Here is a 19,937-nt window from a genome sequence, read left to right as displayed (position 1 = left end):
GGGAGCCTGAGCGAAACCCGGCCCGGGCCGTGCCAGCCCAGTGTGCTCTCTGTCTGCGGGCCCGGCCCGGCCCGGCCCGGCCCCTGTTCCCCGGCCGCAGCGGGCCCGTCCCTCGCCCCCGCGGCCCAAACACGCCGCTGTCCCGGCAACGGCGGCGGCGTCACTTCCTGCGGTTCCGCCCCTCCCTCCGCCGCCGCGCTGGGCCGGGGCCGCGCTCCTCGCTCGGGCCGTTGCGGCGGAGGCGACACGTGGCCCCGCGGGCGGCATGGCCGCGGCGGCCGAGGCGGCGGGCGGCGGCAGCAGCCGCCACGAGAAGAGCCTGGGGCTGCTGACCACCAAGTTCGTGTCGCTGCTGCAGGAGGCCAAGGACGGCGTGCTGGACCTCAAAGCGGTGCGAGGGCGGGGGGGAAGCGCCCGCGGCATCGCCGGGTCCGGCCGGCGCCGCGGCCCCGCCGTGCTGCGGGGCGGGCGGCGCAGCGCGGGGTCCGGGCCGCCCGCGACCTCCACACCGGGACTTCCACCGGCCAGTGACGGGCTGAGGGATCCCGGAGGTGGCTGACAGCCGCCGCGATCGGCTAAAATACCCGTCCCGGCTCTTTGTCAGTAGGGTAGAATGGGTACCGTGCATTAAATATAACTTATTGAGGGTGTTTTTATTCACTGTGTCCAGTTTTCGGCTCCTCAGTTCAAGAAAGAGAAGGAGCTACTGGAGAGGGTCCAGCAGAGGGCCGCAAAGATGCTGAGGGTCTGGAGCATCTCTCTTATCAGGAGAGACTGCGGCAGCTGGGCCTTTTTAGTCTGGAGAAGACTTGAGAGCAAATTCATTAATGCATACAAATATTTTAAAGGCAGGGTACCAAGAGGATGGTGCCCAGAGACAGGATGAGGAGCAGTGATCATGAACTAAAACACAAGAAGCTTCACCTCAACGTGAGAAAGAACTTCACACTGAAGGTGGCAGAGCACTGGAACAGGCTGCCCGGGGAGGTCGTGGAGTGTCCTTCTCTGGAGACATTCCAAACCCACCTGGGTTCCTGTGTAACCTGCTCTAGGCCCTTGTTGGGGGTTGGACTAGATGATCTCCAGAAGTCCCTTCCAACCCTAGTGATTCTGTGGGGTTTTTTTACTGCACTACATTGCTCTCTGCACTGACTCTGTATGGATTGCTGTTTGAACCTGTTTCTCACCCACCCCCTTGATGTTCTCTTAGCAAGAGAAAACCATGTTGAAAACCAGACCATCTCCTTGGTATTTTTTATTATATGTGTATGAAAGATGCTGAATTGGCAGGATAGGTGGCAAATCATCATCATCATGCCCCTGTGCAGCCAGCCTGCCACCTCTGAGGCATGAGGGCATTTGGGCTGCAGCAGCTGGAACATCTTCCCAGTGATGCCAGGGGACCAGCCTGCCTTGGCCAGGTGCTTGTGCTAGGAGGTCGTTCTGTTGCAGGAGGGATTGTTGTGCAGCTTACTTTATTGTCTGTCATGTGCTGAGAGATGTTCAAGGTCAGTCTGAGAAACAAAACATACTCAGTTTGTAAGACATTGGGCCAAAAAGCTTGGCCTTAAAGTGCAAAAGAGGATTGATTTGAACAATGAAGTTGGGCTGAAGCGGGATGGAATAGTGTTTCTGGTTCTCTCTAGTGAGAAAGGTACCTACTCAGAGGGAATGGGTTGGTGGCACTGCAACCAGTTACAGACATTTCTGCTCAAGGCCCACTGGAAACTGGTTTCTGAATTTGCTCTGTTGGAAGTAAATACGAACTACAGTGCATAAACCGTTGGTACTTCCATAAACAGTGAGTCAGAACATACATTTCTGTAAGTGGTTTTCTCATAAATAAGCTGCATATCTAAGGAAAAATGAAAAGCGGGAGGCATGTGTGTGTTATGTCAGTGTGCTCAGGGAACTGAAGAACAACAGGCCAGTCTTGAAATGGAACAGAGTGTTCCAAGAAACGATTTGTGCAGTGAACACCCTCAGGTGTCTCCCTGCTGATGGGTACTGACCATCTGATGTGCTGCAGGTTAGTATTTTCTGTAGCAAAACCAGCACTAGGAAGAAAATGTAATTTGGAAACAAATGTGTTTCCAGCTTTGTGATTTAGCAATTGAGAAGGAAAATCTGTTTCTGGGACATTTTCTGGTGATCTTTGAATACATCTATAAATATAGCTTACTGGTCTGGAAGAGGACACTTTGGAAATGTTTTAGTGCTGGACACTTCTCTGGTAACATCTGACAAATTGTGGGAGTGAAAGTGAGAATTTACTTGAAGTTTGAATTTTACAGTGTTTACTTTAAAATCGAACAGCTATTCTAGAATAATGATGTAACTGTCACTGAATAACCCTGTATAAAAAATCTAGTTATGGGATTAAACTTAAAACATTAAGGGATGAGATTGAAAAGAAAGAAAACAAAGTTCCTATCTGCAACAACCCATGAATTGCAGGGAAGAGAGAAAAAGAGCAAGATGAGTGAATAAGGGATAAACCACCTGAAATGAAGCCCAAAAATCATGTATTCTTTCAGTTCATAGCATACAGTTGCTTCTGCCTTGATTTCTTAAATGGGCTTTGTTTCTGGCAGAATGCCATCCCTACTATAATGATGGTTAAGTAGTGTTCCTGATCATCAGTGCAAAAACATCAGGTATTCTAAGATGAACTTCTTTTTAGAAGTGTATTGATCAGGTGCAAATAACAACTTCCTTACACTTGCCCTACTCCACAGAAGAAAAATAGCCCGTCCATTAGATTTTACATTCCCTTAGTCTTTATGAATGCGATGATATTCAGTACTTATACTTACAGGTTGACAGGAACACCATCCAATTTAAAACTCCCACCAAACTGTTGTTAGCCTTCTTGGGGAGAAAATGTCATCAGCTAGTGGCACAGTGCAGAAGATGCAGGACCTCTTTCCTTTGACACTTGGCGAGCAAGCAGTCATTGCTGCCTAGTACTTTGTTAAGCTTCTTAATAATCACTCTGCCACGGTGTTCTTTCTAATTCTTCTGCTCTTCGGATGTTAACACAGCAAATTTGCAGCTGATGATTCATGGTGCCTTTTGTCAGTTCTCAGGGAGCAAAGTTGTGTGAGGGCACAGACTCTCAGTTGCCTTTTTTCTGGCTGGTGGTTTTATTTCTGGGCATGGTTTCGTGTGTCTCTGTGCATGCTTGCAGCTGAAACTGTGCTGAGCAGTCTGTTTTCTGTATTCCAGGAGTTGCACAACCTGAATGCACACAGCACTGAAGCCCAGTGCTTATACGTTTTTCTTCTAGCTCTGTGAGACACTCATATAGTGTTTGTCTTGAATACATAGGTAGTCAAAGTATGAGGAGATACTAGGAGAAATTACTAGAGTTCAGCAGTTTTACATTAGGAAGATTTTATGAAGGAACTCCAAATACAAATGATTCAGAGGAAGGAATGTGGAAGCTACATCCAGCCATGTTAGCAGGGCTGTTGTAGATGTCCCTTTCTTTACACAGGGTGAGAAATTATGTGTTTTAACAGTATTTTTGACAACAGGAGATTTGTCTCTTAATTATTGAAGTCACTAGTGGGTGGTTTGTGTGGAAGACTGACCCATGTACCTACCAGAAGGTGTCGCACTGATAACTGCTAGAATGTCAAAGAGCAACTTTTCAATTCTTTTTAGAATATCTGAGAAACAGCCCGTTAAATTTTTAGAAGATCATTAGATTACAAGATGAGCACCAGAAAGGTAGTGAATGGCTGGATTAAACCTCCCAGTTTGGGAACTGGCCCCAGCTTCTTTGTTGGAATTCTTAAGTAGTTGAACTTTGTAGCAGTGATTGAATTATATACAGGGCTAGTCACACCAAATACATATGTAACTGTGTCCTTCATTTTCCTATGAAATAAACCCCTGACCTGAGGTTCCGGAGCTTGGTTTGCAGCAGTGGTAAATTTCTGCTGCTGGTGTTAATGGAGCTGTGCTTTGGGCATGCAAAATGCAATAACATTTAGAGTAGAACAGTTACTCCAACTTTGAAACATCTGGAATTGGGTACTCAAAATTAATGACTTTTATTTAAAGTCTTAAGCTTTGGTATCATAGCTACAAATTTATGTACATTGGTATTTTTTACTACCAGCACATCTTGAAAATACATTAAGATTAATAAAGCATTTACATTTTGTAGACAGGCCTTTGAGAAAATTTCAAGAGGCAATTAAATTTGTCTGCAGAGCAGTTTTTTCATTGTTCAAACTAGGAGCAGTAGACTAAGTTCTCGGTCAGTATGTAGAGCAATGGGAAGAGAGCAGAAAGTTGAATAGCAGCTGTTTATGTTGTCCATTCGTTGCACTGAATAATGTAAACAGCTTATAAAAATTGTGCCTCTGAAGACTGTGAGATACATGAGGTGCTGATTAAACATTGTACAGATGGCATCAGTTTTGTCACTGTCTAGATTCTTAAGGTTCTTTTGCAGTCCTTGGAAGCAGTGTGTATGTATGCAGCAAAAATAGCAGGTTAAGACAGCATGTGCATACCTGCCGATACAAGTGATTGAAGAGCCCGTTTCTTTGGAGAGAACTGAACTGTGCACTTTTTATGTATTTGCATGTATTCTGTTTGATAAGAAAAGATTTTAACAGACTGTTGCAGAAGACCATATGAAAGATAAATGTTGCTAAGGGTATCAGTAGAAACACTGTTTAGTGGGGTACATCACTGTCAAGGAGAAGGAGCAGTGTTTATATCTCATAGCTATAAGAGTATTTTTTTAAATCTCCATTTTTTCATTTTGTCCTTTCAATTTTACTTTAGTAGAAAAATGAAAAAAAAAAACGTACTGCTAAGCAAATGGATTTGTGGTTGTCTCTCAAACATACATGCTTACAAAAACCATTAATTTAATAGATTGTTGGAAAAACTGAAATAAATCATTATCTTCCTATAGTGGAAATTAGTTTACCTTATGCATTAGTTCTAATTTGGGATGCAGAAGTCTTTGCCACCTATCCTTCTCTTTATTATTCTTCTAATTTTTTTAATACATATAATCCCTTGTAATCGTTGTATCTAAGTGTCCTGAGTAGCTACAAAGTCGGACTCCTCTTTGCTTTCTCTCCTTTTAGCTAATGTTCTTTGAACTTGACCTGCCTTTCAGCATCAAAGAGCTGAGGGTGTGGAAGGCAGGAGTAGCTCAAGTTTGCTTATTTTATCTTAACTCTTTGCATCAGGTGCATAAAAGTCACCATGGAGAGAGATAAGGCATGAAGCAGAGTTTCCTCTTCCTGGTGCTCTGCCTTGCTCTGAGAGGTGAGCTGTGACAGCCCTCAGACACACTGTACAGATAGCTGAGTGTCAGTGGGACATCCCTGTGAGCTGTGCTAGTGTCCTGGTGCCTGTGGAGCTGTTTGTGGTGCTCAGGGTGACACTGAGTGAGCCCTTGTACACTATGAGGTGGCTTCATGTGAGGACAGTGATGGCCTGAAATACTGCAGCTCTCCTTCGGCCACTTTGTGAAATTACAGCCCTGTTGATTTGTATCCCAGTACTCCTGAAGCCAAACAAAAGCTTCAGTACTTTGTGTCAGCAAAAGGGATGGTAAACTTAGCATGTCCTTGGCTCGAGAGGCTTGCCCCACTGCAGGGTGTTGCTGTCTGCTTTCCCTACTTTTTCCTACCTTCCCGAAAGAGCACTGCAAGCTCCTTCATGCAGTTGAACAGCACATGCTCCAGATACCGAACACGGTCTTGGCAACCCATGTGAATATACCCTCCTGTCCAGGGATGGCCTGCTGGCCTTCAGCAAAGTGACTCCTCCATGTGGTTTGCAGCACTACCTGCAGGTGCTGAACTTTGTGGTGGAATATCTGGCTCTTGAAGAGTGGAATCTTCTCCCTTCAGAATGACATTACATGGCATTTTTCCAAGGGAGTGGCTTAACTGTCTTTTCCTGCAGCATGCAAGTTGCTGATACTTGTTCTCTTGACAGGCTGCTGATACGCTTGCTGTGAGGCAGAAGAGAAGGATCTATGATATCACCAATGTTTTGGAGGGGATTGATCTCATTGAGAAGAAGTCAAAAAACAGCATTCAGTGGAAGTAAGCCATGTCAATTCTACAAAATTTTCATATGCTCAAGAGCAACAAAAATTGCCTCTTGCCACTTCTGACTAGATATGACACCACAAATGCTCATTTCCTTCATATTGAATGTTAGTAGATTTTAAAAATGTTGAAGATAGACTTAAGAAATTATCATTGCCTGTTTGCTTTAGATTTTTACTTGTGGTTTCATGAACCCTTTTACCTTTTTAAGAGGAGTAGGTGCTGGCTGCAATACAAAAGAAGTCATAGACAGGCTGAGGTATTTGGAAGCTGAAATTGAAGATCTAGAGATAAAAGAGAAAGAATTGGATCAGCAGAAACTGTGGCTTCAGCAAAGTATCAAGAATGTCATGGATGATTCTACAAACCACCAATATCCTTTTAAAGTAATTGTGTGCCTCTTGGAATTAGAATTAAAGCAACAGCTAAGGTGTAGGTAATTGATAAAGCATAATGTAGTCTCTTTTATCCAGAAGAAAGGTAAGGCAAATATTTTTTCAAGTTTTTCTCAAAGAAAGAAGATACAAATTTTATTTACATGGCTTTTTAAATTCTGTGACTGTGATTGGTAACATGAAAATAAGTTAGCATATATGTATGTATTTTTAAGTCTGTAGTATAATCCTCGTGTCTTACTTCAATTATATGTCCCCCATTCACTTAAGAATTGGACTCAATGATCCTTGAGGGTCCCTTCCAACTCAGAGTATTCTGTCGTAGTCTATACTGCTTTCCAGCACTTGAATTTATACCTTGTTACCACTGCTTTACATGAATCTGTTTTGTGTTGCTTCGTTCTCCTGCAAAGATTAGGCTATCACCCGAAGATAAATTGAGTTGACAGCGTCCTGAAACTTGTTGGGCTTGAAACTGGGAAAAAAAATCCTGTGTTTAGATAACCCATGAACAGAGATTTCTAGCTGCATAAGCATGTGCTTAGCTATCTTGCAAGATACTGAGCAAAACAGACACCTGAGACTGGGAGCAGGAAAGTGCCCTTCTTATAGAAACTGTAGCACCAGTGATAAGTATTTAAATATTACGGGACTTGCTATACAGAAACTGGTTGTGTGAAATGGATTTTGTAGTAAAGGAGATTGAGGTTAGATGTTAGGAGAAACTTTGCTTTGGGAGAGCTAGCACTGGAATTGACCTCCCAGGGAGGTAGTGAATTACCCATCACTGGAGGTTTTCCAGAAGAGGGGAGGCAGACACCTGTCTGGAATGTCTGAACAGTGGATCCTACCTTGAGGCAGAGGAATGGGATGGGAGATGAACTCTGAAGTTCCCTCTAGCAGTCGTTTTATGTGATTATGGGAAGTCCTGATACATACTTGAATTCTGTAGTGTCAGTGAGATAAGTGGTGTTCTTCAGAACAAGATTTTACATGTTCTCCCTGTTAGGATCTCTTCTCAAGCAAGCTACACAACTTTTTTTCTTTTTGTATTTTCTTTGCGACTACAGGTTTTTCTCTTTAAAAGACAGAACTCTTCTATTTTTAACTATTCATTCTGAAAGACAAAAATTATGCTTTGATTACACCTCTGAGTAACAATAGTAACTTTATAGTTTAGACTCAGTTTGGACAAACTGCTTTTAAAGGGCAACACGTACCAGTTCTATGTTGCTTCAAGAAAAATGTTCCTTGACATACATTACATTTTCATATGTCACCCATGAAGATATCTGCAACTGCTTCAATGGTAAGTTGCTGCTGTTAGGCTGTATTTCTAAAGCAAGGGATTTCCTGATCTTCCTCTTGAAAAATGACTTGCTTTTTCCTTGCAAGTATTTTGAATTTAGAAGTACTCAATACTGATGTCTCATAATGTTCATGACTACCAAGTTCTGGCATTTTATAGTTGTAGTTACAGATTGTACTGAATAGAAGCTCAGCTGGAGTCCTGGTTTCAGATGCCTTTTTTGGTATTCATACTTTGCAGCAGCTTGCCTCAGGCCATTAATGGAACCAGAGACAGGACATGTGGGTCCAACCCACCAAATGAACCAGACAGATCCAAATTTCATACAGTTTCTCTGGTGGCAGTTGTGGTCAGAGTTCCTGATGATGCTGTGTAAATGGAGGCAGACAAAGTTCAATGATGGAGCTGCTAAATCAAAAGGATTCCTGTACAGGTTTGAAGAAACTGCCAAGAACTGCTGGCAGAGGTTACTACCCTTGACATTCTTTCCCGATCCCAGGGCACCCAAGGGAAGATTGCTGTTCAGCCTCCAGCTAGGCTTAGAACCATCTCAAGGAAGGCTGTTTTTTTAATAAAAATGCAAGATTAGAAAACTACTGCAGTGTTTAACAAAAAGGAGCTGTAACTAAAAAGAATTAGCCATTACAAAACATGGAGGCACCTGGCATGGCACTCAGATAGTACTTCACCTAAGTGTCTTTTAGGAGGCAGAGAAAGAAAAGTGTTATTCCGAATCAGTTATGGACAAAGGGGAAAGGCAAGTGACCTGCAGTGTTGTGCCAGTTCTGTGGAAGTAATTGTGATCCCCTGACTTCAACCAACACATTTTAATGTGCATAGTAAGCCACAGGTGAGTTTGATAGCCAGCTCTTAGTATTGCAGTTGTGCTTTGGAAGCCGTGAGCTTAGATACTTGGAATTGCTGGCTTTGAAGATGATCATTAATACCTTTTCTTCCTTCTATTAAATCTTTGTAGTACCACCATTTGTCAAAGTCATAAATTGAGCTAGACCAGAGAACTGATTTAGCTGAAGTAAGTCATATGAGGAGCAGCTGAGGGAGCTGGGCTTTAGCCTGGAGAAAACGAAGCTCGGGGGAGACCTTATCACTCCATACAACCACCTGAAAGGTGGAGGTCGGCCTTTTCTCCCAGGCAACAAGTGATAGGATGAGAGGACGTAGCCTCAAGCTGTATTGGGGGGGTTCAGGTTGAACATCGGGCAGAACGTCTTCATAGTAGGGTTGTTAAGCATTGGAATAGACTGCCCAGGGATGGTAGAGTCACCATCCCTAGAAGTGTTCAAAAAATGACTGGACGTGGCACTTTGTCTAGTTGACAAGAGGGTGATCAGTCACAGGTTGGACTTGATCTTGGAGGTCTTTTCCAACCTAAATGATTCTTTGATTCTGTGAAAAAATTAATTAAATATTTTCACCTTATGTTACATATAAAACTAAAAGATAAACAGGTAAAGGAAATGGTAAATCTTGTACTGCTGTGAGAAAAGGTTCTTGCAACTATGACCTAAGTACTGGAATTCTGTGATTTATATCATGCAATATACTTGGATCTTACAGGTACTATGCAAGTCTTAGCACAAGTTTATGTATGCTGAATTATGTATTTTAAGTGGTCTTAGAATATTACCATCTCTCATTTGAGGGGGTACCATGCAAGACTTAGGAAAACTATGCACACTTTACACTTATTTAAAAATTGCTTTTTAACCAGGAGATACACTCCTAGCAATTCAAGCACCTTGTGGTACACAGTTAGAAGTACCTACACCTGAAATGGTATGTACTGGTTTCTTGTTTACCTAAGTGTTCTAGAGGAACAGCGCAAAAGAGCTATCTTAGAGTGGAGGATTTATCTCTGTCCATGTGCAAGAGGAGGGGGGAAATGATTAGGATTGTTTCGGTTGAGAAGGGAGAGGCCAGATGGGAAAAAGTGGGTTTTGTACACCTATATGGTAACTGTCTTCTATTAAAACCAAGATACATTAGTGGGTTTTATTATCATTTCTTCTTCTTTTTTTTTTTTTTAAATGTTGCAACTTTCCAAATTGTGCATAATTGTCATGAATTCCCTTGAGAATTCATGGATAGAGGCTTTTATCTGTCAAGTTTCTCCTTTACATTGTTAAAACGGATCTTTTACAAAAAAGCCTTTTAGATTCAGTAGTAGGTTTAGTTTAGATTTAGTCTCATGGTAGTAGACAAGATAGAGAAACAGACTGCAGTCTCGCTTTAGCCAAAAGACTTAAATGGGTAAGATTAAAGTAGGAGGCCAAATTATTTACCTCTGTCCATCTTTATTTTTTTTGTTGTTGCAGTGCTCAGTTTTAAATAGCGTTTACATAGTTGGGAGAGATCATTGTATGAAGCATGATAGCCACTGTGCTTGTAGAAGGCTGAAATTCACCTGAGAAGTTTCACAAGCTATTTTTAGTGAGGCTAAGGACAGTCTAATATCGTAAAAGCATGCCAAGCTAGAGCCATGAAGCTGATCAGTGGTACTATCTTTGTCCGTCTCTGCCGAAATCAGTTCAGGCAATGGTAAGGTTCTCTGCAGGACCCAAGTTAGCAGCTGTGATGTTGGGCTTTATTTTTTTTTTTTTTGTCAAGGACCAAAACAGCTGAACTTAGTCTTCATCACCTTGTACAGTGTCGAGTTCTCAAGGAACAGTAACTTTCATAATACACCACCTTTACAGGGACAGAATGGACAGAAGAAATACCAGATCAATCTTAAAAGTAGTTCAGGACCTATCCATGTGCTGCTTATAAATAAAGAATCAAGCTCCTCCAAGCCCACGGTGTTTCCGGTTCCTCCGCCCGATGACCTTGCACAGCCCTCATCTCAACCTGCAGCTCCAGCGACTCCACTTAAACCCACTACAGCTCCCCCAAATCCACCAGAACATGACCTGAACCAAGGACGAGAGTTACCACAAACACCAGCTGCGGACACACGATCAGGTGGATCCAGGGTTTTTCCTACCTCCAACGGGGTGGGGAGGAAGGCAGCTAGAGGGAAAGAAGAAACTGTTAGGAAAGGTGATAGACAAAGGAAACTTGAAGAATTTGCACAGCATAGCAGCTGTCTGTTGACAAACTTCTCCAAGGGCTTACTAACAGCTCTCAGGAGGTTACAGAGACCCCTCTTCCTCTTCTGTCCAGTGAAACACATTCTTCCCTCATAACTTATCATCTTATACTGAACAGGTTTTGGATGTAATCCTGTTGCTTATTCTGAGGTGCTTCTCCAGAATGCAGTATGGAGCAAAACTGCAAACCTCTGATGGAGGATATTATTTGAAACATGTACCTTTTAATGAGACTGATAATACAGGCATCAGTTCCAGCTTTTGTGCCACAATGTCATTTACCTTCTTCCACACAGAGTGAGAGACTGCCTGAATATCAGGTATTTTTTTCATAGTAATGGTAGGGTAATAGGCAAAGATGTAAGAAAATGCTGAGTGGTACAACTGCATTTCTGAGGGTCCCAATTAACCTTTATTAACCTTTAATTAATTAACTAATTAAGTTGTGCCTGTGGAAGGGGGAGACTCCTCACACCTGATCCCAGACACTGGCCATGTTCCCAAAGACAAGACTGGGTGCAGATGCTTTGTGTTCCATGTCTCCATAACATGCCTTTCTGTCCGCAGATGGCAGCGTGCAGCAGGACAGCGCGGCCCCTGCAGCCCCCTACTCCAACCTTCCAGAGCTGGCGCTGTACCCCAGCCTTTCAGGAGACGGTGCCCAAGCCTCAGCCATCTCCAGTGACTACCAGGGCTTGCTGCCTCTGGATGTCAACTGTATTCTCAAGCCAAACTCATTTGACATTGCAAAGATGGAGGAGCCCACAGGTAGGGAGCAGTAGTTCCTGTTTGAATGTTTATACTGGTTTCCTGAGCCCTTCTTTGTGACCAAGTTACCAATGAGTTACAGGCAAAATGACAGGCCTCTGTTTATCTCCTGGTGAAGCCACTGAGCCAGCTCTCAGTAGCAAACTCATTTTGAGCAAATGAGTTTCTCTGCCACCAAGTAAGCTTCATGTTGTATATGGCTCTAGGGTTATAAGAGATCAGTGGAAGAAGTGTAGTGTGGGTGGGGGGAACAAAGATAAATATCTTTATACAAAGATAAATATATTTTACATGTATATGGCATGCTATGTCTGCAGCTCCTACACTGCATGAGCCACACTGTTCTTTGCAGTTCAGTATTTTAATGCAGATAATATGTGTTGACTTCTATAAACACATATTAAAAAACCCCCACATATATAAAGCATGTGCTCCTGTCTTTCACAGGAAATATCAGTGGGGATATTATTGATGAACTCATGTCTTCTGACGGTAAGTATTTAGCATCTTTTCTAATAATCACAAGTAGTAGCATGGGTTTTGTGTGAACAGCACTTAGGAGGCATATGTTAAATCTGATGACAAGACTCAGTATGAAACTACTTCTTTTCCCTGTATTGCCTCCTCTGTCATTCTTGTCTTTGCTCCCCTTTCTATTCCTTGCAACAGTTTAACCGTCAAAATATGAAAACCTTAATCCAACAAGCACTTACATGCATGAATAACCCACCAGTCCTTAATTCAGGGACAAAGAAAGAACAGGCTGATGACTAGTGTGCTGCCTTAAAAAAAAACAAAAACTTAAAAAAAAAATCTGTTTTAATTCTTTTCTGCCTCAGGCTTCCTGCAGGTGCTTTAAATAAATATTTCAGAACATAGTTACATGCCTGTGTGCAGAGTGATATGTGGCTTGCTGCAGTACACTAATAGAACAAACATTACCCATTTCTGCTGTCGCACCTCAGTGGCCATAAGAGTGCAGCACTGAACCACAGCTGCTAAGTTCATGTGCTCCTGCCTCTCTGCTCAGTCTCTCTGAGGTGCCAGGCAAAGAGGTGAGCTCAGCTGGTGTTGTTCCTTTTGCCCTGTGCTCTGTAAGCAGCCTGTGCTAATATCTGCCCTCCAAGCAGACAACCTCAGGCTCCTGCAGAAAGAGATGTGTAATTATAAGATATGAGGTACAAGATGGGATTCTGTGAATGTGCCAATATATGGTCAAAATGAAAACAGCCTCCGCTTCTAGGGCAGGTACAGCATGCCCAGCTCATCTACACTATGTTAGAGTTCCTACGGTGCCACATGAGGGCTGAGGCTTCTCTTCTTGCATTCCCGCCACAAAGACAGCTTCAAGTCCATGCTTGAAATGCAGTGCACATAAAAACTGCTAGCCTTCATTTCCCCTCTGTAAAATAGGGATAATAGTAACTTTCTGACTTATTTGAAGGCAGATATATGCAATATTGTAACAAGAAAAAGGAATATAAATTATGGCTTTCTCATGAAGGTTTTCAAAAGCTGCTCAGGAGCTCTTTTGCTGCAGGAGAAATTAAACCCATATTCCACAGCTGTCGCTCCATTCCAGCAAACTCAGTTAAAATACCAAGCAAAAAATGGTAGATAGGTCACTTACTGCCTTAGTTTGAATGCAGTACAGATATTCACAATATGCATCCTAGTGTGCTTTTCAGATTATCAAGACTATTTTAATTATGAAGACTAACCTTTGTACTGGTGATGACAAACATACTGAATGATGAGATAGGGCTGATATTCCAAAAGTGTTTTAATTTAAACTAAACTATTCCTGCTTTACAGTTTTTCCTCTCTTACGACTCTCTCCTACTCCCGGAGATGACTACAACTTTAACCTGGATGATAATGAAGGAGTCTGTGATCTCTTTGATGTGCAGATACTAAATTATTAGATATTGTGTCAACCAGACTACTTATCTACCTCTAACTATAACATTCTAGACTTCTTCATAACCTAAGTATTTGAATAATGAATGTATAACTTCTTAGTTCACTGACTCTGGGAGTATATTTCCTTTTGCTTCCTTTAACTACTTCACAAAACAAATTCGAGAACAAGAAAAAAGGGCTCTTATCAAAAATTCTGGCACTTTTTCACCCAAGTGTTCTCTGTGTAATCCAATTATTTGAAGCTTTCTTTAGTAAGAAAAGCAAAAATACTTTTTAGCCTTTGATCATTTTCTACAAAATGATTAGGCTTCTTGCTCACAGTTAACAGCGTTTTCTTTGAAGCTTTACTGCCAAGAAGCTTTGTATATTCTTTTTTAACCTTTCAAACAATTTTGAAGCTTTCACTGCCAAGTTGAAAAGTGAAGGGTATCACCTTGTGTTATGCTAAATTGTTTCAGTGAACCAATTTTGTGAAGTGCCTTCTGTTTTAGCACTTTAAGTTTCTCACACTGACTTCTGACATTCCACTTTCCTAGATGACAGGAAAGGTCTGTTTGTAGTTTGTATTAAAGTGTGCCAATACTTGTATATTAACAAGATTTTTTTTAATAAAATTCTTCAAACAAACCCATCAGTGTTTGTGATCTTTCATTTCTTGCAATCCCTTCATTGTCCATTTTACATTACAACTGAGATAATAGGTTTGTAGCAGCATCCACATTTGCTGGTTCCTCTTCCAGATTTGTGGAAACCTGAAAAAAAAAGTTTCAGTTTAAAGTAGAAAGCAATTTCTTTTTACTCTGCTTGAAAAAAACCCAAACTAATAAATACCCATTGTCTAGAAGATTAGTTTCTCTTTTATATATTTAATTTAGGCTAATTTTGCAGTCATACTTCAAGAATTTGGGGGGATTACAGGATTCACTAAACTTAACAGATAAGCTGACAACGCTTTATGCAGAAGTACAAAGTGTCATGCCAGTAACAACATACATGGCACAGAGACAGGCTCACCTTTTAGTTCAGAACTGCTTTGGAGAAAATACTATTACAGCCTGGGTCATCAAACTAGGCATTGTCATGTACAGCCCTACTAGCACAGGAGCAGCAGTAAAGTCTGAATTCTTGGAGGAATAAATAACAAGCCAGCAGGGACAGGGCCACTGGCACCAACTGCCTTGAAATCCTTGCTCAGCCTCATCCTGTACTGACAGCACTGTCACTTATGTTTCATTTTTCCCTCAGCCTCTTCTTAACGTATTTGACACTTGTTTCATCACTCACAGCCATACAGAAATCTGATCACCTCAGGTACAGGAAGTAATAGTGAACTCATGTCCACATCTCCAAACAGCTCCTCCTTCTGACAGCCAGCATGGATTCATCCGTACCTCATCCTGGCCTGCTGCTTTCTCTCTCCCCAAAACTGCCCAGAGCATCAGAAGGAGTCAGCATAAAGAGTTTATATGGAGGAACTTGTCAGGAATTAAACTCTGTAAATTAATTCTTATGTAAGATTGCATGTAGCCCTGTATAAAAAACTAAACAAAGGAAGGCAAGTGAAACACTGTCTTGAACCCTAAGCACTGCAGGCAAAACCTCTAGTACAGAAATTGCTGGTTTAGGTGTTGGTACTTCTGATGAGGGAACATGAAGGCCTAGGCATCAGGAACAGAGAAAGATAGAGCTGTCTGTTCCAAAGCCCTGTCCAGTGCTTCAGGTTGGGAACATCCAGGTTCATCCTCTCAGTGTCTATTCATGGGGAGACATAAGTCTCAAATCAAAGAGCTGGGACTAACTTTAAAAAAATAATTTAAAACCAGCTGGAATAATTTAAAACTATGTTTTGGAAGCGTGCTTCAGCTTGGCTGCCCACCCTCTTCTCTCTAGTAGTTATATAGCATTTGAACATGCTAACCAGGTTTCAGCATTACCACACAAATGAAATTAATAAAACTGGGTTTATAGCTTTAAAGCAATTGCACAAATTGCCTCCAGTCTTAAAGCCAGAATATAATGCTTTAAAAACACACATATTCCTTTCAGTCTCCTCAGATTTTTACAAAGGGAAATTACCTGTTGAGTCTTCTGAGGTTCTGCTGAGGTGCCTTTCGATAGCTGCTGCACTTCTTTCTGAACTTCAGCAAATGCTTTATTTATTGCACTAACTTTTTCAGCATTTTTAATGTTTATCTGGGAGGGAAAAAAATACACATATTGGTATTTTTAACAAAAATTCCACCAACGTGAAATTGCACCATTTTTCTTCAAGTATTATGCAGACAGTATTATATTTGTCTTCCAGTATTGCTCTTCAGTATGTGTATCTGTTACTTAATTAGGCCACGTAGTCCTGCACTAATAAATTTAAAAGGGAGAAGGTAGTTAAACTTATTCTATTGGAATGGGAGCCCACAATGATCCAGAAACAGAACACAGAGAAAACAAAAGCCAGGCTGTAGACAGGCCCTGCTGTATTATATATAAATTGTCTCTGCTGCTCTTTCCTCCTCAGTGGGAGGACTCCTCACACTCTGCCCTTGGTCCAACGTGAGGTCCCTCCTATGGGAGACTGTCCTTCATGCCCTTGTCCAGTGTGAGTCCTTCCCACAAGCTCCAGTTCTTCACAAAACTGCTCCACCATAGGTCCCCTGTGGAGTCCCAAGTCCTGCCAGGAGCCTGCTCCAGCATGGGCTCCTCTCTCCATGGGCCCACAGGTCCTGCTAGGAGCCTGCGACTTCCCACAGGGTCACAGCCTTCTTCAGGCACCCACCTGCTCCAGCATGGGGGCCGCAAATGGATCTCTGCTCCACTATGGACCTCCATGGGCTGCAGGGGCACACCATGGTCTTCCCCACAGGCTGCAGGGGAATCTCTGCTCTGACACCTAAAGCACCTCCTCCCACCCCTTCTTCACTGACCTTGATGTCTGCAGAGCTGTTTCTCTTACAAATTCCCACTCCCCTGTTCTGACTGCTGCTGGTGTTGCGCAGGTGTCCCCCCCATTTCTTAACTACATTATCCCACAGGCACTGTCAGTCCCTACTGGGCTCAGCCTTGGCCAGCAGTGGGTCCGTCCTGGAGCCGACTGGCATTGGCTCTGTCAGACACAGGGGAGGTTCTGGCAGCTCCTCACAGAAATCACCCCTGTAGCCCCTCAAACCCAATATAATTTGCAAATGATTTTACCATTTTGAATTTCTTCAGTAGTTTGCCTTTCAACATCACACCTTGCATCCTACTTGTTGGTCTGGCCAACGCCTACCAGATTTTGCCACATTTTTTTAAAGAAACTTTATAGCTGTAGCAGACCAGGATGTGTATCTCTGGGCATCTCAGCCTCACTTTTAGCCTAAGTCTACCTTATAAGTTATTTAATCAAAGATGCTTGCTTTTAAAGGGGAAGAGCTAAAATATGGACATGTGTTATGCTTTGGAGGCAATTATCCATGGTAGAGGAGCAAGGTGGATGCAAGGGGGCATAAACTCTTTCACCACTGCAGCTGGTCTCACCCCTAGCACCTGTTTCTTTCAATGTCTGGAATGGGATCATAACCAGATAATGGCCTTTTACATTGCAAATGTTCCAGAAGCACACTCATAAGTTTTCAGGCAACCCCAAATTTCAGGATACCTACTGTTGCTAAAGGCTAACCCTGTAATTCACCTCTCAGCATTTTACACAGGCAGAAGCAAACCATGCATACTTATTTTGCTTTCAAAGCCTCCATAACTTCAGAGCATGCTTACATTAACAATAATTCCATTTATTCTGAGTGACCAAGAGAACCAGTATTAAGAAAGCAGTGGCAAGAGGCTGATAAAACAGGCCTACTCAGATTGGCACTTTAATCCATAATAACTTGGACAGTGGCTGTAGAAATACGGACCCAACTCCAATCAACAAAGATCTTGGGCTTCCCATCAAGGCTTGTCACCACCTTCCAGCTTCACAGGGGTGTTAAAAGGATCCAGTCAGTTTCAATACCTAATTTCTCAGCTGCTCAGGCAGGACTCCTCCATAGAAAGAGGCTCTATAGCTGGCATAGGTATCTACATCAAAAGTTGTCTGAATAGTTATAATGGGATTTTAGCTATTAAAGAATAAATGTATTTTAACAATTTTTTTTCTGAGCGTCTTCCTATACTGCTTAATAATAAGTAAATCCTATTAAGCCCAAAGGCTTCATGCATTAAAGAATACAGCTTCAAACACAGAGAATAAAATTTTACTCCTAATAAGCTCCTGACTTTTGATGAATATGGTTTTAAACCTGTTTCTCCCTTTGTTATACAGAACACTCTAGACTAAGAGGAGATGCGACGCCAACAACATGAAATTGTTATTTCCAAAGTTTGTTAAATTCCTGTCTGTTCACCAGATTAATTTGTCAAGTGGCTTTGGCTCGCAGGAGGAAATCAGAAACAGCCTTTCTTAAGAGTTGTTTAGCTCTGTTTGTCCAACAGACTGCAACTGCATCAAACAGGAACATTAAGCCACTAAACGTTCTGCTTTTATTACTTTTATTATCTGATGCCTTCCTAGAGGGACAGCTGAACTCTCAGAACACACACCTCAGGCTGGAGGCAGGGTTGGAGGAGAAGATACCATATAATGACTCACTGCTACCAATAGGAAAACTCTTTCTTAGATCACCCCCCATTCCCTCTTCCCCTGCATCGCTCCCAGCTCTGCGACCCACTCTCTCCCTCCTCTGGGCTGTGCTCCTCTCCAGACATGAAAATGACAGAATAATATTTTTGCTTCTTTACTTTTTCATTGCTTTAGTGTGTTAACTCACAGAAGCATCTGCAGAGCATCTGCAGCCCATCAAAGCTGCAAGAAGAAGTCAAAGAGGAATTAAGAGCAAAACATACAACAGTGTGTGTTCCTAGATCTGTTCACTGCATCTCACTGACACGGTTTTACTTGACAGCTGAGGCAAATAAACAGCTACTGGATCAGAAGAAGCTCCATCCTTTCTAGTTCTCCCCCACCAAAATGTTTCTCTTTGTACTCATTCATAAATAAGCTTGTTCAACTCACCAACCCAGCCCATAAAAATCCAAACTGCATTTTTAATTGCTTTTGCTGCTGATTTAGCAAGTTGAATCACCTAGCAGGTGACGAGTTTCCGAGCTAGCATCAAGAAGAGCTGTGGAAACAGAGCCCAGAGCCTGGGGCTGGGCTTGGGAACATGATGGAAAGGAGCAAGACGTGCTGCTAATTCAGTGAACGTGAACTCACTGAACTGCTGATGCTCACTTTAGCATCGCATTCTCTAGGACACGCCGAGATGCCATCAGACATTTCCCAAATAACACCTGTCAGGAAGAACCACTTGAAATCTTCTCTGGCAGATGCTGCAGATCAGTCAGACAAACTCCCTGCTCTTCTCTTTTTGCAGATTATGACATCCACATATAAACCTGATTTAGTGTGAAAACCGTGCGCTTTGCCACTCTGCCCGGACGCACGCTGTCCCTAAAACAGCTCGATTTAATCAGTCCCGATTTAATCAGTCCCGAGAACTTTCCCCGCCCCTCAGCGAGGCCTAAGAGGAGCAAATCCCGCGGGGCCGAGGCCTCCCGCAGCGGGACTGGGCCCTCCCCCCGCGGTGGGACGGCACCTCCGCGCCACTCACCTGCTTCAGCGCGGAGGTGACGGGCCTCGCCTTGCCCTTGGCCTTGGCCCTGAGGGCGCCGCTGCGGGCGATGCGGAAGACGCTGCCGGCCTTGGCGGCCCCGCCGCGGCTCTTCCCCATGGCGGCGGCTCCGGCGGGCGGGCGGTGACGTCACACCCGGGGCGTGACGTCGGAAAGCCGCCACTCCCCCCAGCGCTGCCAGCGGGGGGCGCAGCGCCGTGCGCGGCCGCCAGGGGGCGAGCGCCGCCTCGGGCGGGCACCGCGGGAGCGGCGGTGCCTCTTCCCTGTCCTTTCCACTTCCCTGCTCCATTCCTTCCCCTTCTCTCTCTCTTACCTGCCCCTTCCCCTGCCCTTTCCCGGCCCAGCACGGCCCGGTCCTCGGCCCTGGTCCCGGCCCCGCCTGCCGCTCCCGCGCTTTCCCAGCCAGGTTTCCCAGCACGGAAAGGCTGAGAGCTCCGTGCGGCGCGCCCGCCGCCGGCTGAGCGCCGAGTCCCGAGCACCGCGTTGCCCAAAGCACGTGCCCGTGGGCAGCACCCGGGGCGATGGTATAAAAGAATAAATGCCCAGTGGGTTGTGGGGACACCTTCCTGCCTCCACGGGCCCCGCTTGGGAAAACGTGGAATCTTTCTACGGCCGGTTCCAAAGGGAATTGGGTTCGCTCCCCTGGGAGTAAGACGGGAGAGGATGCAGCG

The 19,937-nt window shown here is 43.6% G+C and overlaps 2 protein-coding genes across 2 annotated transcripts; one reads left to right on the top strand and one right to left on the bottom strand.

The window, feature by feature from the left end:
• The first annotated feature begins 172 nt into the window (after window positions 1-172).
• On the top strand, window positions 173-14,227 carry E2F5 (E2F transcription factor 5). Its single transcript, XM_064649816.1, has 9 exons — window positions 173-391; window positions 5,980-6,089; window positions 6,307-6,470; window positions 7,758-7,799; window positions 9,532-9,596; window positions 10,517-10,781; window positions 11,477-11,677; window positions 12,125-12,169; window positions 13,493-14,227. Exons 1-9 carry the CDS (start codon window positions 266-268, stop codon window positions 13,600-13,602), a joined length of 1,128 nt encoding a protein of 375 aa, XP_064505886.1. The 5' UTR covers window positions 173-265; the 3' UTR covers window positions 13,603-14,227.
• On the bottom strand, window positions 14,184-19,408 carry RBIS (ribosomal biogenesis factor). Its single transcript, XM_064649852.1, has 3 exons — window positions 19,246-19,408; window positions 15,677-15,793; window positions 14,184-14,352 (listed from the first exon to the last, which is right to left on the bottom strand). The coding sequence occupies exons 1-3, from the start codon at window positions 19,363-19,365 to the stop codon at window positions 14,284-14,286; spliced, it is 306 nt and encodes a 101-aa protein (XP_064505922.1). The 5' UTR covers window positions 19,366-19,408; the 3' UTR covers window positions 14,184-14,283.
• Window positions 19,409-19,937: the final 529 nt, after the last annotated feature.

This window comes from Pseudopipra pipra, chromosome 1 (genome assembly GCF_036250125.1).
Source record: "Pseudopipra pipra isolate bDixPip1 chromosome 1, bDixPip1.hap1, whole genome shotgun sequence".
Taxonomy (NCBI): Eukaryota; Metazoa; Chordata; class Aves; order Passeriformes; family Pipridae; genus Pseudopipra; species Pseudopipra pipra.
This window is presented reverse-complemented; position numbering and strand designations above follow the sequence as displayed.

Excerpts from the sequence above, each read along its gene's own strand:
- RBIS (XM_064649852.1), bottom strand. The coding sequence starts at position 19,365 with ATGGGGAAGAGCCGCGGCGGGGCCGCCAAGGCCGGCAGCGTCTTCCGC. Across the intron at positions 15,794-19,245 it reads TCACCTCCGCGCTGAAGCAG|ATAAACATTAAAAATGCTGA; the intron begins GTGAGTGGCGCG and ends TTTCCCTCCCAG. Across the intron at positions 14,353-15,676 it reads AACCTCAGAAGACTCAACAG|GTTTCCACAAATCTGGAAGA; the intron begins GTAATTTCCCTT and ends TTTTTTTTTCAG.
- E2F5 (XM_064649816.1), top strand. The coding sequence starts at position 266 with ATGGCCGCGGCGGCCGAGGCGGCGGGCGGCGGCAGCAGCCGCCACGAG. Across the intron at positions 6,090-6,306 it reads AAAAACAGCATTCAGTGGAA|AGGAGTAGGTGCTGGCTGCA; the intron begins GTAAGCCATGTC and ends TACCTTTTTAAG. Across the intron at positions 7,800-9,531 it reads TATCTGCAACTGCTTCAATG|GAGATACACTCCTAGCAATT; the intron begins GTAAGTTGCTGC and ends CTTTTTAACCAG.